Raw genomic sequence first — 16,364 nt, 5'->3', positions numbered from 1 at the left:
AAAAACATCTCATCTAGTGCTGCTGCTGCTGGTACGGACCAGGCGGGGGCTGTGCAAACCCGCCCGGCCCTGGAGGCGGAGTAGGCTGCATCGTCGACGGGGCCGTGCCTACATCGGTCGTAGTGGTGTGCACTGGCGAAGGCGACGGCACATACCCCGGGTACATCTGCGGTTGCTGCCCATTAAACCCGGGCGGCGGCGTGGCGGGCATACCGTACATCGGCTGGCCGGGCTGCTGACCCATATACGCAGCTTGCGGCGGCTGCATCGGCATCATGTACCCCGGGGGAGGGGGCGGGTACGGCTGACCCGGTGCCGGAACAGGCTGTCCATACGCTCCCGGTGGGTACGGCGCAAAGCCGGGTTGTTGCTGAACGTGGCTGACCTGCGTCTTCTCAGACCCGTCATCGCCGCCCTTGCCGGCCACGGGCAAATACATCGACTGGGCGCCATCGCCCCCGGGCGGCGGAGGCGGCTGCATGGTAGCAGCCATGATAGCGGGATTATTCCCGTCCGGGTTCCCCAACAACTCGACCGGATACTTCCACGCGAACCCCCACTTGAACCACAGCTTGACGCGCGTCCCGAAGCCGAGCGTGGCCCAGTACTGCTTCAGCAGGGCCTGGTCCTGGGGGCTGCGCGCCGCCTGCTTGCGCGTCAGGAGGATGAACCACAGCGAGAGGGCGCACCAGCACACGGTGCCCAGGCGCAGCGCGCTCTTGCCCAGCATCAGCCGGCGGAACCAGAGGTACGACTCGAGGAAGCCCAGCAGGAAGATGGTCGGGAGCAGCGTCGCCACCACGATGATCCACACCGCGAGCCCCACGCACCCCGTCAGCGCCGAGCACACGTTCCACCCGCTCTCCCAGTCCTCGTCGCCGCCGCTGAAGTTGAAGTCGTCGCCGCTGGTGAAGTCGCCGCCGCCGCCGCCGCCGTCGCCGCTGCCGCCAAAGTCCCCTCCGGTAGCGAGAGCGGCGGGGTTCCGGCAGTTGCGGACGTAGTAGGAATAATCAAAATTATCGTCTGGGTCTACAGCAGCCGACGGGACATCGGTTGGGTCCAGGAACATGGTCAACCAGGTGACAGTGGAAGCTGGCGCGGTGTATGTATAAAGACTCGTGCTGGTCGAGGTAGGTTTGAGGAAGGGGGTGACGTCGTAGGGAACGTCGACGCTGACGTGGGTGGTGATGGTAAAGGACGACGTGCACGACGCCGGCGCAGTCCAAGTGGTAGACATGGCAAAATCGGAGAAAGTGCCCGGTGAATAGTCGTCGGTTGTCAGGATGTCCGACTCCGGGACGGAGCCGCCCGGGAGGTACAGAGAAACCACTTCCACATCATCGTACGTGTCTACGCTTGTCCGAGAAGATATCGGAGACGCGGTCGGGGTCGCTGTGGGCGCCACCGTGAGCGTGCTGGTGTAGGTAAACATGCGGCAGCTTTCCGTGCACGTAGAGCGCAGCTTTTCTGAGCTCTCCGAGATAACGAAGTAAGACGTGACGGACCAGATCGTGGCGAGTGCGGGCTGGAGGTGCGCCAGGAGCGCCAGGAGGATGGCCAGGCGGCCCATCGCTGGTTTTATCGTCATTGACATGGCGGCCGTCGATGTCTAGGGCTGCCGTAACAGAGTCTCTAGAGGGTCTGTCCCAGTTCCCGAAGGGAATAGGAGTGGGGGACTAGCACACGCCATACCTTATTTATTTAACATTCTGGGCTGAAAACGCCACCCTCCACGAGTCTAATTATGTCGGGCTTGGAGTGCGCGACTAGTCCTAGCTGGTCTTGGTGGCTTATTCACCCTCTGCGAGGTTCTCTCAGCACGACTCCAGCACCACTAACAAGGCGTCTCAATAGCCGCTGAGACAAATGTTAACGACTGGTCCTCCTTTGGTCCAACCCCTGTTTCCTGCCAGGTTCGCCAAGACGTGATGGGGGTTCGGAAGCCAATCAGCACACAGCACTGCCTCCATTGCCGAGGGACAAGCCAGTAAGGCCGGCTCAATTCTATGCCGGAGTGACAGGTCTGGACAAGTGAGAGGGGCTGCAAAGGAAATTTGCATCCTGAACACGGCTTCGTCATTGGTCCCTAGGGTTCAGCTCTGGTCTCGGAAATCTACTGTCATCAGGTGGATCGGCATTGTAACCCTGAGGGGCATTGCGTCGGCCTGAGTCTGTTGTTCGGTCCCATCTGGATGGATTGTGTAGTGATCAGGAACGGCTGGCCAAGAGTGCGATGCTCGAGAGGTGGGTAAGACTCACGGTTACACGCAGCTAGCCAATGATAGGGGGTAGACCCCTGGCGGGGGCACGAGGAATTAAGGCTTCGCGAACGACTGCACAGCCCCGTCTGAACGCATAATCCTTGGTGTTTTCGAGGTTCTTGGTTGACCCAAATTTGCTCCGTTGCAGAAAGTCACTGCAGATTTCTGCAGGGAGAACCCTCCTTACAAGGAGCTCCGACACCGCCACGCAAGGGCCTACCCGGGCGTGGCCCGCTCAAAAGGGCGCCGCAACCTTAAGCCGTCTGACGCCGGAAAATTTGACAGCGGTCGGCATTTGCATTGTGCGGGACACGCTGGGAAGCCTGTCAGAGGAAGCGGGAGGAGATCCGGGTGCCGGAGCCCAGCTTGCGGCGCTAAAAGTAGTAACCTAAATCGGAGGAGCAGATTGAGAATTGACTATAAGTGACTGCAATAGAATCAAAACGTTGGCACGGCTGTAACAATCCGATACTGTTGTTCCACCAAAGTACTACTCTAGGGACCTGGCTTTGTTACCCGGGAAGCTCTGTCTAGGGCTGTGGTCAAGCTCAGCCCATACCTTACTATATTGAAGACAAAATGCGCCGGCTAGAACAGCGAGGTTGTGAAGTCGCTACTATTAATTATCAACCGTAGTTAGTTAGCAGCACTGGTCAGGATTTTTCCTAGTAATCGAGAACTTGCTGTCGCACCCGCCGGGAATGGCGCCCCTCCCAATCGGGCATAGCGCCCCGTCCGAATGCCCCGCTCGCACGGCCTAACGCGCCGCAGCATAAATACTGCTCTCCCCTCTCTGACGTCTCTTTCTTGTACTCTCGACTTCTCCGTCCTTCCTCTCCCTCCCTCGCTCGCTCATTTCCCTGCCTCTTCTCAATGGCGCCCGCGGCGCACATGACGCCCGCGCTTCTCAGATACTCCTTTCGCCAAGCTTGATGCGTCCTTCGCCATGTCTGCCCGCCCTCTTTTCGGCGTCTCGAACCGGCACATCGCCCCGCGCGGCGCTCGCCGATTGAAGCCTTCTAGCCGTCCGGCCCATTTTGGTCACAGCTTGTACTCGACCACAATTCCTACTCGAGCTCTCGACGCCATCCTCATGGACATCTTACCTTGGTCCATCTCTTTGCTCTGCCCGCCGTGGTGGCCTCCCTTCGTCCGTGGGGCGGGAGCCGACGCTACGTCTGCCTAGTAGGTCCGCAGTTTCCACTGCCGGCCCATTCTGACTGACCAGTCACAGAAATGCCGCAGGTATCGACTCTCATGCAGAGGCATCAGGAGGCCTCCTCTCCCTTGCATGGCGTTATGCGGGATCTCTCCGGCTGCATATCGGAGAACCTCGTTGGCCGTAGTCGGTCCGAATGCCAGCACGGCCACGGCGGGGCATGCAGGAGATTGTTTCTGGGTCACACGCCGCGATTCGGACGGCAACGGACAGGGGATAACGAGGCCGACTTGGCAAGGAGACCTTGGCGGGGGAGTCCTTTCCAGGACAAATCCTTGAGAGCATGACAAGGGCAGCCCAGGCGCAGCAAGGACAGTGGAACAGGTAAGGGAAACGGGGCGGCTCCCCAACGATGACGTGGCCTCTCTGGCGCCGCCTGGCTCGTGAGTTGGCGATCCTGGTCTTCGCCTAAGCCACGGCGATATAGAAACGGACCCCGGTAAGGAGCTGGTTGGCGGACAGGACAGTGTGTGAGACAATTCGGTGAGAGATGTCGCCTTGCTATTGGTGGTGCAAGGAACGGGACGAACAAGGAGCAGGAGCAGGCTTATGTAGAGCGGCGTAGCAAGGCGTCGCTGGGAGGGGAGACGACGCGCCTGAATCACACCGGCTGAGCGGCCCTGGGCAATCTCCGGGCACGCCCGTGTGTCATGCGGTATCAAGTCAGGGTCGTGATTCGCAGCGGCGACGCCGTCCTGCGGAACCACTGTTTCCGGCCGCCTCCTCTCTGTCTCGGCAGTTGCGTGATTGGCAAAGGGCCGAGGGACGAGGGACTGACGGATCGACGTTCTCTCGGCTACGATACGAAGAGGCAGGGCCCAGCACGTTGCATTGCTAGCGCTGGGGTTGGTGGAAAGAGGGTTGGCTCTGGAGGACCAGAACCAGCCGCCTCCTTCTACTGTGGATGAGTCGACACCTCTTCCGCGCGTGTAGATATATTTCGCTTGTTTTCCCCGTTACTCCGGAGCACCAAGATGGTCAGCTTGTGCATCGAATGTTCCCTCGACTTGTTTTTTCCGCGGTCTTTGGTATCTTATGCACTTCAATAGTACTGTATCATTGGTAACACGATGGTAACAATCTGCCTCGATAGCCAGGTCTTTTACCGTCCCCCTGTGGCAGCGGGCCCTAAGCCTATAAGCTGTAGTTTTCGAGCCCGGAATGGGGATCCCTCTAAGGCTATCTCTAGAGCTCCTTTTCGTCTGCCTCTGCAGGGTGTACGCGGTCCAGCATATGACGGTACTGGCACGTTACGGGACGAGGTAGTTGAGATCTCCAGTGATGACGACCTTGACGATGACCGGTCCGACGACTCTTTCCTGCTAATTGACGAGCTTCTAGCTGCAGCATATAAGAAGGTCAAATCCGGTAGTGATGTCAGTGTAGGTACGTATCCGTATTTCCCGTCCCTGGGTTAGTTATTATACTAATACGCTGCAGCAGTCGACGCCCCTTCCGGTACCGGTGGTAATAACAACGTAAAGAAAGCTTCGGTTACCGGTAGAGCCGATCCAGACAACGAATCTATATCCAACTAGCGACGGCGGTGGAGTCATAGCCCGGGGTGTTCTCCGGAGCCCCTGTCTGTCTTCCCTGAGCCTCTGTATATGACGTAGACCCAACTAGATCCGGCGGACTACTCTGCGGGTGAGCTGGGACAGGCGGCTGCTCCTGACAACACTCTGTGCGACAGCACCGTTCTGGAGACGACTAGTCCCTCCCTTGCCGATAGCTGCCGCCTCTCTCCGCTCTACGGTGATCGCGACCGGAGTGATCTGAGCGACCTAGAACGCCGTTATCCCCCGGTTCCAAACGACGGAGTAGAGCCGAATGAGAAGTGCTCTGCCGTGCCGCCACAAGTACCGGAGAGCCGGGTGAGTATACCGACGCTGTCGGACGATGAAAGTATTAGCGAGCTTGAGCTAGCTATTACCGAGCTATCCTTGCAGCTATCCGCTAGCTAGGACCGTGTCGAGCTTCAGTGCGACATCGGTGGTCGTCGACACCGCGATGCCGATGATGGGGAGGACTACCGTCCTATTGTAGGTAGCGACGCCGAGTAGAGCGATGATGATGACGATATTTTCCGGCCGCGGCGAAGCAAGTGTCAAAGGGTGAGTACTGCGACCCTTATAACCGGCGGAACGGCCCCTCGGCGGCAGACACGTCCGTACTACGGCGACTCGCCATCACGAGAGGCTCGGAGATCGTTCCTACGCCCAATATGCCGGCGTCAGCGCAGCATTCCCAATCCGCGGTCGTCGCGAGAGCCCACCTTGGAAAGGGAGAGTGAGGCGGATGGAGCCCCTGTTGTGGAGTTCGAGGAATGGCCCCTCGGGAACGCAGTCCTCAAGTGCGTTACAATGGACGGTTCGCGATCCACTTTCGTGGTACAGTTCACCTGGGATCCGTATGCAAAACACGGGACGAGACACTACGGAACGAAGACTCGAAACTCCGACTCCTCAGCCAAGTTGCACTGCTCGACAAAGCAGAGGAACACTAGGTATATAAAGGGCAAGAACACTACAGCAAACTCCAAGCCGACTTCAACTTCAAGAAGGCCGAGATACACGCTAGAGGATGATGCAAAGATCCGCCAGCTGAAGGGACAAGGATTGTCTTGGTACGCAATCGCCGAGTGCTTCCCAGGACATACTCCTAGGGCCATTAAGGCGAGGTATCACACCAAGCTCAAGACCACTAACCCTTCTCGAAGCGGGGCTCGGCGATTGTTTAATTGCCCTTAAATACCTTCAGTGGTTGACGACGCTGGCGAGGAAGAGTAGGAGGTTAAGGAGATTTATGACAGCAGAAAGCTGGATGACAGCGGCCTGGAACTCTTTGTAAAGTGGAAAGGTATAGAGCAGTCATAGGAGCTGTACGGGAACCTGGCGGAAACAGAGGCGCTTGACAAGTATAAGCGCCTTTATAGCCCTAACGTGTATGATAAGCGAGCGATCCAGACAAGCGAGCGATCCACTTTCCAACGCAACACACCTCTTCCACACAAAACATCATATTGCTCCACGACTAATAATGGAAAATCTTTTATACGAAGCCAAAATGCAACTGGCGCTTAACGCTAGTCAACGAGACCAAAATCTTAGCGGCCGAGCTGTAGCGAAAATCTATACCGTCAATAAGGATACCCTCCGTCACCGACGTGCCGGTCGGCCTGCAAGATGCGATATACCAGCTAATTCACACAAGCTTACGGATTTGGAGGAGAAAACGATTGTTCAATACATAATTGAGCTATGTATACGCGCATTTCATCCTCGGCTCGCGTACGTGGAAGATATAGCCAACCGATTGCTATACGAACGCGACGCGCTGCCTGTTAGCGTACGATGGGCTTACAACTTTGTTAAGCGCTAACCAGAACTTCGAACGCGTTTTATACGTAAATACGACTATTAGAGGGCTATGTCAAAAGGATCAGGTGCTAGTCCAAGGATCAGGATCATAGGATCTAGTACAGGAGTCAAACCCATGTACTCTAGTCAGCTAAAGCAGGCTGGCAGCTGACTGCGCCACTGTATAGACGTCATCCTGTACGTATATCTCGTCTATAAAGGAGTAAGCTCTCTAAGGGAGACGAGAGAGAGAACACAGGGACAATCAACACAATCAAGACAAGACACATAAATCCTAAACTGTCATTTCCCAAGATTCAGAGGTGCCGTGTTTCCGACAGGCTAAATGCGAAGATCCAAAAGTTATTTGCGAGTGGTTTACACTTATATATAATATTAAGGTCAAATACAGTAACGTATCTTATAAGCGAGATGAACATATAAGCGAATTGAACACTTTGACCGCGACGCGTCTTCTCTCCATACCACAACCAAAATCCTCCATACCCAACGATGTCTTCGGCTTCAAGAGAATCTAGGGTAATCTTAGCCCTTGAAGCTATTCAAAAGAACCCAAAACTTAGTCTCCGCGCCGCAGCCAAGATCTACAACGTGACAGTCAATACCATCCGAAACCGACGCGACGGCAAGCTTGCACGATGCGACACCACACCCAACTCGCGTCGGCTTACGGATTCTAAAGAGGAGGCAATAGTTCAGTATATACTAGGCCTAATCGCATACGCTTTTCCACCGAGACTGCGTAGTGTGGAAGATATGGCTAACCAAATTCTATACGTACGCGACGCGCCCCCTATCGGCAAGCTCTGGGCCTACAACTTCGTCAAACGCAAGGAAAAGATCCGAATACGCTAGTCGCGTAGATATGACTACCAGAGGGCTAAGTACGAGGATCCAAAGGTTATTGGCGACTGGTTTGCCCTCGTATGGAATACTAAAGCCAAGTACAACATTGTCGATAACGATATCTACAACTTCGATAAGACGGGGTTTATAATGGGCATTATCTGTACGGGCATAGTGGTTACGACCTCGGATGGCCGTAGCAAGGCGAAGCTGGCCCAGCCTGGCAACCGCGAATAGACAACGGTAATCTAGGGCGTCAACGCACTCGGCTGGGCTATTCCTCCGTTTATCATTTTAGCCGCATACTACCACCTCGCTAACTGGTATACCGAATACGACCTCCCAGCTAACTGGCGTATCGCAATAACCGATAATAACTGGACTACCAATACGGTAGGCCTAGATTAGATCAAGCACTTCGACTACTATATAGCGCCTCGGGCAAAGGGCAAGTACCGGTTATTGATCCTCAACGGCCACGAGAGCTACTACTCGACCGAATTCGAGCTCTATTATCAGCAGAACAACATTATAACGCTCTATATACCTCCGCATTCCTCGCACCTCCTCTAGCCACTCGATATCAGCTGCTTTAGGCCGCTGAAGAAGGTGTATAGTCGCCAGGTTAAAGACTTAATACGGATGTATATCAACCACGTAAGTAAGCTCGAGTTCCTTTACGGCTTCTATAAGGCCTTCTTCGTCTCAATAACAGAGAAAAATGTCCAGGGTGGCTTTGTAGGTACTGGCCTTGTACCATACGATCCAGAGAGGGTGATATCCAAGCTAGATATAAAGCTTCGTACACCAACGCCCTTGAACTCGCGGGCTGGCATACCACAACCTTAGGTCTTCCAGATACCATATAACCCTCGAGAAGCGACCTCGTAGTCAACGCTCATTAAGACTCGTATTGCCAACCATCAAAATAGCTCCCCAACTTCGATGTTGGCTGCTGTGGACCAGCTTACCAAAGGCACAATGGCTGTAATGCACGAGGTCGCTCTTCTTCGGTCAGAGGTCTCTTCGCTCCGCAAGGCCAACGAGGTACTTAGTAAGTGCCGGAGAGCCAAAGAACATGTATACAGCTTGGAGGATCACTTGCAGTACAAGATGCAAAGGATCAACTAGCCCAGAAGGCCGGGGTTGGGGAGGCGGCGCAAGAAAAGGAGCAGGATGGTGGTGGTGCAGGGGGGGGTCGTACGAGGGTTCGGTGCTGTGGTATGTACGGCAAGCCTGGCCATAATGCGCGTACGTGCTAGGAGGCTGCAGAAGGGTCCGATTCAGCTGTTTCTGATGTAATTATAGTAGGTTCATAGTGTTGTTGTGTTGTAATTGTAGTTGACTGTTATAGTATGGTAGTAAGTGTTCAACTCGCTTATATATTCATCTCGCTTATAAGATACGTTATTCTCGACGACGATTTTGTAAAGGGAGTTGTTCTGGGAACACGTTGAGGGAGATGGACTACGATGTCTCAGTACCGAAAAGGGTTTGATTAGTAGGCGATAGCTTCACGAACAGCCTTCTATTGTCATTGACTACACAGAGACTGATCCTTACAGATCAGAAGTTCCCCGCGTAAGGAGGTTTCCTACGGGGTTCTTATCTACCCTAGTACAGTGACATCATCCACCGTCATTCGGCCGGTTCCCCCGGTCTGGCCCAGAGGGCTCTCGTTACAATTTATCCTCCCCTCTGTAGAACCTGTCCTCAGGTTCACATTATCTGAACTCAGGGAAGGGTAGTAGTTAGGATAACATCGGGTAGGTATCGAGTGCTGTTCGAACCGCATAAAGTTAGATAAGGATTGAAGCGCTGTACCTTACAGGGCTCCTTTGCCCCGAGGATTGCGTAGTGAGAAAGAATTGTGACTTTGGTGAGGGGTAACAAGTTTTTGTACTCGAGGGGTTTTCGGTAAAATTTCAGTTGCTACCCGGGTTTAGTGGGATATGGCTCTGCGGTGCCGGTGCTCTACTTTTCCGGCTCCGGTACGCGTTCCGAATTATCGCCAAATTACCCGGATTTCCATCCGATTTCAAGCATCATTCTTTTCGTAGAACTTGAACAGTATGCACGCTCTTGCAATTATATGGCTTATATACAACTGTAAATTGTAGATATGTATTAACCTTCTTTATTCGGGTATAAATACCCCTCTCCTCTCCTACCTTTTCCAAAACTTTTCTTCTTCAAGCCCTCTTCTATACCTTGTTTCACTTGCTTTTTACTCTACTCCTGTATATGGCTCGCTGCCTGTCCTCGCCTCTCTCTCTCTCTCTCTCTCTCTTCCTCTCTTCTCGTTATCGCTTCGGCTACTTTTCCGTCTCGATGGACGCTTTCGCTGCCTCCGCTGCCGAGGTCATGCCGTATATAAAATATATTCGCTTGGCACTTAAAAACACTAATCCTCGTTCCGGCGATGTTACGTGGTGGGAGCCCAGATGGGCCAGACGGCCAGGATCCCAGGGGTCATGTGGTCCCAGGATTCTAGAACCTTCCCTAGGCACTGACCCATTCCTGTCATATATTTCGGTGCTTTCGCACGCTCTGCCCAGAGCTTTCTTAGACAGCGCAAATTTTATCTTATTTTTTACCACGTAACAGGCGAGGTCCTTACGATTGACTGTTCTTTCGAGCAGTCGACTTCCTTACGTTATTCCCATTGTAATGTAAAGAAAGAGTTATATACGCCGGTAAATTGTACGTATTTTCGGCGGATTAGTAGGGGATTTACTAACGATTATAAGCCGCTGCCGGAATAGTTGGCGACTCCGTCGACCTTATAATCCTTATCGACGTGGCTTGTGCTTTCGTCGATTATCGTGTAGAGGACGCTGAGGGCGAGTTCGACAAGGAGGGTAATTACCTTTAAGTTTCTATACTGTCTTGCTATAGCCGTAAGAAGATCGCTGCCACCACTAAAGATTTGGTCGGGGTTTTCGACGCTGCCGAGACTGCTTATCGCTGCCAATTCGGTATCTCTAGCGCCACTAAGCCGTCTTCTATAAGTACATTTATCTCGCTTATTTTCGTATACAAATTGCTAATATCTCGACAGTAAGCTTATATGGTATATTGTTCTATAGTCGTGCTATGCAAATAACTCCGCCTGCAGTAGTTGTCCTACCCTAGCCGGAACTGCGGCTATAATATCGAGGTCAGTCTCAGTTACTATATTCCTACCGAGTTATCGCTAACTTTTCGTAATACGAGTCTGAGGTATGTGCTTAGGAGGTACAGTTTGTCGCTTGTCTGTCGTTTAGCGATATTGGTTTCGTAGGTTAGTCGGGCGTTAAGCGCTGTTTCCTTAAGATGGTTAAAGAGGAGATCGCTGCCAATGTAGAGAATACAGAGCCCTGGTAGATTTGGGTGGAGGTGGCTCTGTCGGATGCACAGCATCTCTGAACGTTCAGAGTTAAATTTAGGATGGAAATTCAGGATCGAAAATTGAGGATGTCCTGTTTTCTTGCTTGTCTAACGGAGGTGAACTTCCTTCTTATTCCCAATTTCCTGGACCACGGAGACCCGGGTTGACAGGTCTCTGAGAGATCGGATCACACTTATCCGAGTCGCACTAATCCGGATCACACTGATCCGGGTTCGTGTTTTGCAGATCTAGGATCCAGCTTTCTGACCCTTTTGACACATAACCCTTTTTGACAGGCTCCTAACTTGGAGCTGGTACCGACCTTAATTTTCTGAGGTTTATGTTGTTTTCGGGAGATTTTTCTATGGTATTTCGATTGGAGTTGGTGTCTGGTATACCCCAGGATATAGCTTTATATAGGTAGATATTAATTAATATCTTATCGCCTACACTTTTACTGGTTTTCACGTGTTTTTCGAAATTGCGATACTAACTTAGGTGTATTCGCTATATCTTCCTCTGATACCTATTGATTGTACTGTCGGAAACACGGCACCTCTGAATCTTGGGAAATGACAGTTGAGGATTTTATGTGTGTTGTCTTGATTGTCTTGCTTGTGTTGTTGTGTCCATTGTCTTGCTCCCGTCTATCTTTGCTGGAGAGTTTGCTCCTTTTATAGACGAGATACGCGTACAGGATGACGTCCGTACAGTGGCGCAGTTAGCTGCCAGCCTGCTTTAGCTGACTAGAGTACATGGGTTTGACTCCTGCACTAGATCCTGTGATCCTGATCCTTGGACTAGCGCCTGACCCTTTTGACACACCCCCTCAGATTCAACCCATCAGGAGCTTGAATCTGGACTTCTCTCTTGCAGACTGGGTATCTGTATCAGTCCTAGCTGCTTGATGAATCTTTGGTGTAAAGGATAGTTAAGAGCCTTAGTTAACCCGTCTGCCATTATCTTGGCTGAGGGTGTGTATTCCACCTTGATTTTCTTGCTTACCACTTCCTGGCACAACCAGTGGTTGTGAATATCCACGTGCTGTAGTCGGGTCTGGAGGGTAGCCACTTCAGCCGTGACAAGTCGTATAGTCTGCTGATTGTCACATTGAATCTTGATGTGGTGGTCGTCCAGTTTGACTGATAGTTCAGCTAGTAGTTGGCTTACGAAGAGAGACTCTTTAGCGGCTTGTGCCAAGGCTAGTAATTCGGCCTCTGTAGTGGATGTTGTGACGGTTTCTTGCTTGTTAGCCCTCTAACCCACAAGCCCACTAAACAGCTTCATGGCGTACGCCTGGGAGCTCTTTCGATCAAGGCTGTTATCGGCGAAAGAGGCGTCGCTAGCAACAATGTAGTCGTCGCCACCCCCTAATTGCAGGGCCATTTTGCGTGTGTGATATAGGTAGTGGAGGACTTGGTCCGCGGCCTTGTGATGCTTAGGCCCAGGGTTGGTATTGAACCTGACTAGCCGCGACACTGTAAAAGCTATGTCGGGCCTCGTGATTATAGCGGCGTATAGGATAGATCCAGTCTTCCGCTGATAACTGGTAATTGACGAGTGCTCTGCTTTACTATCGTATGCAACAATTCAGCCGTAGCCATTAGAATCTTGGCCGTTGGGCTCGTTGTAGCCAGGTTAACAATCTTGTTAAGGTAAGCCATTTGCGATAGCTATATCAATCTTTTAGATCGGTTCTTTATAACTTCGATGCCTAGGAACTATTGTAAGTCATCCCCGCCTGTAAGCTGGTACTTTCGTTGCAGCAGGTTGATCAGTATCTGGGCGACGGCTGCCTTTTCTTTCTTATAACCTAAGACAATATCGTCGATATAGAAGAAAATCAGGATTCCGTCTTTGATTAGGATATAGGGCTTGTACGGGACGGCTTGTAACTCTAGGGTCGAGAGAGTCGTCTTGAGTTCTTTTTGCCAAAGTAGTGCTGACTCGCGGAGGCCGTATAGGGCTTTCTTCAGCCGTAGAACTTTGCCAGGACTTTTGTAGCCGGGAGGTATCTGCATATAGATAGCATCTTCTAGAGTAGCGTTGATAAAGGCGTTGACTATGTTGAACTGTTTTAATTCGAGGCCGAATCTGGCTGCAATAGCTATGACGATACGAAATGATCTAGCAACGAGGGTAGCCGCGTAGGTCTCCTGTGCCGATGGTCTTTGTTGGTCACCCCTAACAACCAGCCTTGCTTTGCATTTCTTGAAGGTTCCATCTTGGTTGAACTTGTAGGTATATACCCACATACATCCTAAGACGTACTTATCTTCCTTCTACAGCTCTTGCCGGTTGACCTCGGTCCAACAATCCATTTCAGCATTCACTCGCAAGTGATCCTTTTCGGCTTGGATAAATTGATCCTTGAATGGGTGGTCTTTGAGCTAGTGGTACCACCTCGGTGGTAGAGGTAAATCTTGGCTATAGAGAGTCTGTAGGCTGTAAAGCCGTCTAGCAAGTCGTTGTACTATTGCCTTCGTAAGTGCCTGACCATCGTGTATGCTAATATAACGAGAGCCTCTTGACGGAATTAGGACGACCGGGCGAATGCCCTACAATAATGTCACGTTACCTAGTAGATAAGAACTCTGCGTGGCAGCTATATACGCGGGGGAACTTCTGATCCACAAGGATCAGTCTCTGTCAATAGAAGGAGGCTGTTCGTGAAGACTTCTACCTATAATCGTTAACTTATCAGTACTGGTACATCGTGTCCCAACTCCCTCAACGTACCTGTGAACAACTCCTTATAGCCAACCGGTTGCTGTAACCGTTCTGCTATAAAGGTAGCTATCCAGGGTTTGAAGGTTATATCCAGTACGGTTTGCTGATTAGCTTGTTAGATCGAAGCTGCAAGCAATACGGCCGGTGGTGTCAAAGGAGGTGTAGGATACGGCTCAAATCTTGAGGACGTATATAGAAATTGCACCTCTTCTTCGGCCTCTTCTTCAGCCGTCTCGTCTTTCTGGTCCTTGTCGGCATCTAGTATCGGCTGTTCGACAACTTCTTCTTCTAGTGCTGTGGATCTTGGTACCTCTGGTTCGGGTAGTTGTATAGTTGCAAGAAGGTGGCTTAGTTCGTCGAGTTGGAGATATAGATAGTCGTCCTTCAGGGCTTGGATATCCCCGTTGAAGATCTCCTCTTTGTTGAATATCACATCCCTTGTACTGATCACTTTGTTGGTTACTGGGTTCCAGATCCTGTAGATATTTGAAGAGCTATATCCGATAAGGTAACCGATCCAGGCTCTTGGTTCCAGCTTTGGGTTCTATTGCCGAAGATTTTTAGTGTTATGTGGTGGGAGCCCAGATGGGCCAGATGGCTAGGATCCCAGGGGTTATGTGATCCCAGGATTCTGGAACCTTCCCTGGGCACTAGCCTATTCCTGTTATATATTACTGGGCTCCCGCACTCTTTGTAGTGCAGGATAGACAATAACGAATTTCCATCTTTTTTGCATTTTCCCACGTAACAAGTGGTGTCTACTACCAGGTCAGCCTGACGGCTGAATTCGAATCTGACGAATCTCCTGTGTGAATATATACGATGTAATCCTACGTGTGAATATATACGATTTTCCTATCCAATCCGACGACCCTTTCGTTAGGCCAGTCGTCGTCTGGCCCGGCTCCTAGATACCATCTTTTTCTTTTTTCCCCTTTTTTCTTTTTTCTTCAATGGAACCCCCAGAACGCAGTTAAGTTCAATTGGCCTTACCCGGCCGGCTGCCCCAAGTTCAATTGGCCTTGCCCGCCCGGCCGGCCCAGTCAAACTTGACTTCGGCCTCGCCTGTCTACCCGGCTCAGCGATCGGATCCGACAGTTCAGTCGGCCTTACCTGCCCGGCCTGCCCGGCCGCCCTAATGATCCGATCCGACAGCTCAGTCAACCTCGCCTGCCCGGCCTGCCTCGCCCGCCCGGCCCGCCTAGCGATCGACTTCGACGGCCTTGCAGTCAGATGCAGCAGCCCAGTTATACACCTGCAACCACTGCAGCCAGACCTTCGACAAGAGACGCCTCCTGATCGGGCACATCTTTCAAACTCACCGCCCGGCCCAACAACGTCGTCAATAATAACGTCAATAACAACAACGTCGTTAACAATAACGTCAGCAACAACAACCGATAGAGAGCCTGACAGACTTCTGAGCTAGGATTCAGGGTTCAAAGGAATACCAGGAACTTGTGGTCTTGATGTCAGCCTAGATGACGAATAAGTTGACGGAATTCCTGCATAATGTTATGGTTCAGGTCTCGGCTTCGGCTTCGGTCTATCCTACCCGGACTGAAGATCGTGTTCCTGTCGAATATCATACCATTGATCGGAACAAGTATTACGATGGGTATTACGATAGATGCCCCGGCCTTGACGGTCCTGACTATCGCAATGGCTCTGACTACCTTAACGGCCCTGACGGCTTTGACGGCACTGACGACCTTGACGGCACTGACGACCCTGACGGCTCTGACGGCCCTGACGGCTCTGACTACCCTGATTACCCTGACGACGGTTCTAACTATCCTGACTACCCTGACGACGGCCCTGACTATCCTGACTACTCTGACGACGGCCCTGACTTTCCTAACCGCCCTGACAATACCCGGACTGAATATGACGCCCCTGCCGAAGATGATAGGGACGAATATCACGATAGGTATGATGCAGTTGCGTGGGATGGATTAGATGGATACGACGATGGATGGGATGGATATGATGGACCTGATGGATACGATGATGGGTATGATGATGGACCCGATGGATACGATGATAGGTACGATGGGTTCTGATGGTTGAGAGGTACAATGGGGGCATTGTTTTTTCAATTCAGTCCCGGGCAATTTGTAACGAGAGCCCTCTGGGCCAGACCGGGGGAACCGGCCGAATGACGGTGGATGATGTCACACCGAAAACCTCAGGAAGCCCCTAAGTATTCGTCCTGACATCCTTTTCACTCTTCTCCTTCATTACGTTCTTCCCTAACCTATAAATCGTTATTTTATTCTCGAAGAGCGTTATTATCCCGTTATTACTAACGAAACGTATAGTCAACGACGCTATATATGAAACCTGACGACCACTCTACGTTAACCCCATCTCATTTCAATTAGCTGAACTCTATAGACAGTCAGGGAAACCCTTTGACTTGTTTCGTTTGTAGCAGTAATACCTGTCAAAAAGGGTTATGTCAAAAGGGTCAGGAAGCTGGATCCTGGATCTGCAAAACACGAATCCAGATCAGTGTGATCCGGATTAGTGCGACTCGGATAAGTGTGATCCGATCT

The 16,364-nt window shown here is 51.7% G+C and overlaps 1 protein-coding gene across 1 annotated transcript; it reads right to left on the bottom strand.

Annotated features, from left to right (window-relative positions):
- Nucleotides 1-13: 13 nt before the first annotated feature.
- Nucleotides 14-1,594, bottom strand: MFIFM68171_07337 (Mid2 domain-containing protein; the record flags this gene model as incomplete). The annotated part of the gene is made up of 1 exon (XM_071062757.1): nt 14-1,594. The coding sequence occupies one exon, from the start codon at nt 1,592-1,594 to the stop codon at nt 14-16; it is 1,581 nt and encodes a 526-aa protein (XP_070918858.1).
- Nucleotides 1,595-16,364: the final 14,770 nt, after the last annotated feature.

This window comes from Madurella fahalii (genome assembly GCF_045866475.1).
Source record: "Madurella fahalii IFM 68171 DNA, scaffold_4, whole genome shotgun sequence".
Lineage (NCBI taxonomy): Eukaryota > Fungi > Ascomycota > Sordariomycetes > Sordariales > Madurella > Madurella fahalii.
The sequence above is the reverse complement of the archived record's forward strand: the minus strand, read 5'-3'. Positions and strand labels throughout refer to the sequence as shown.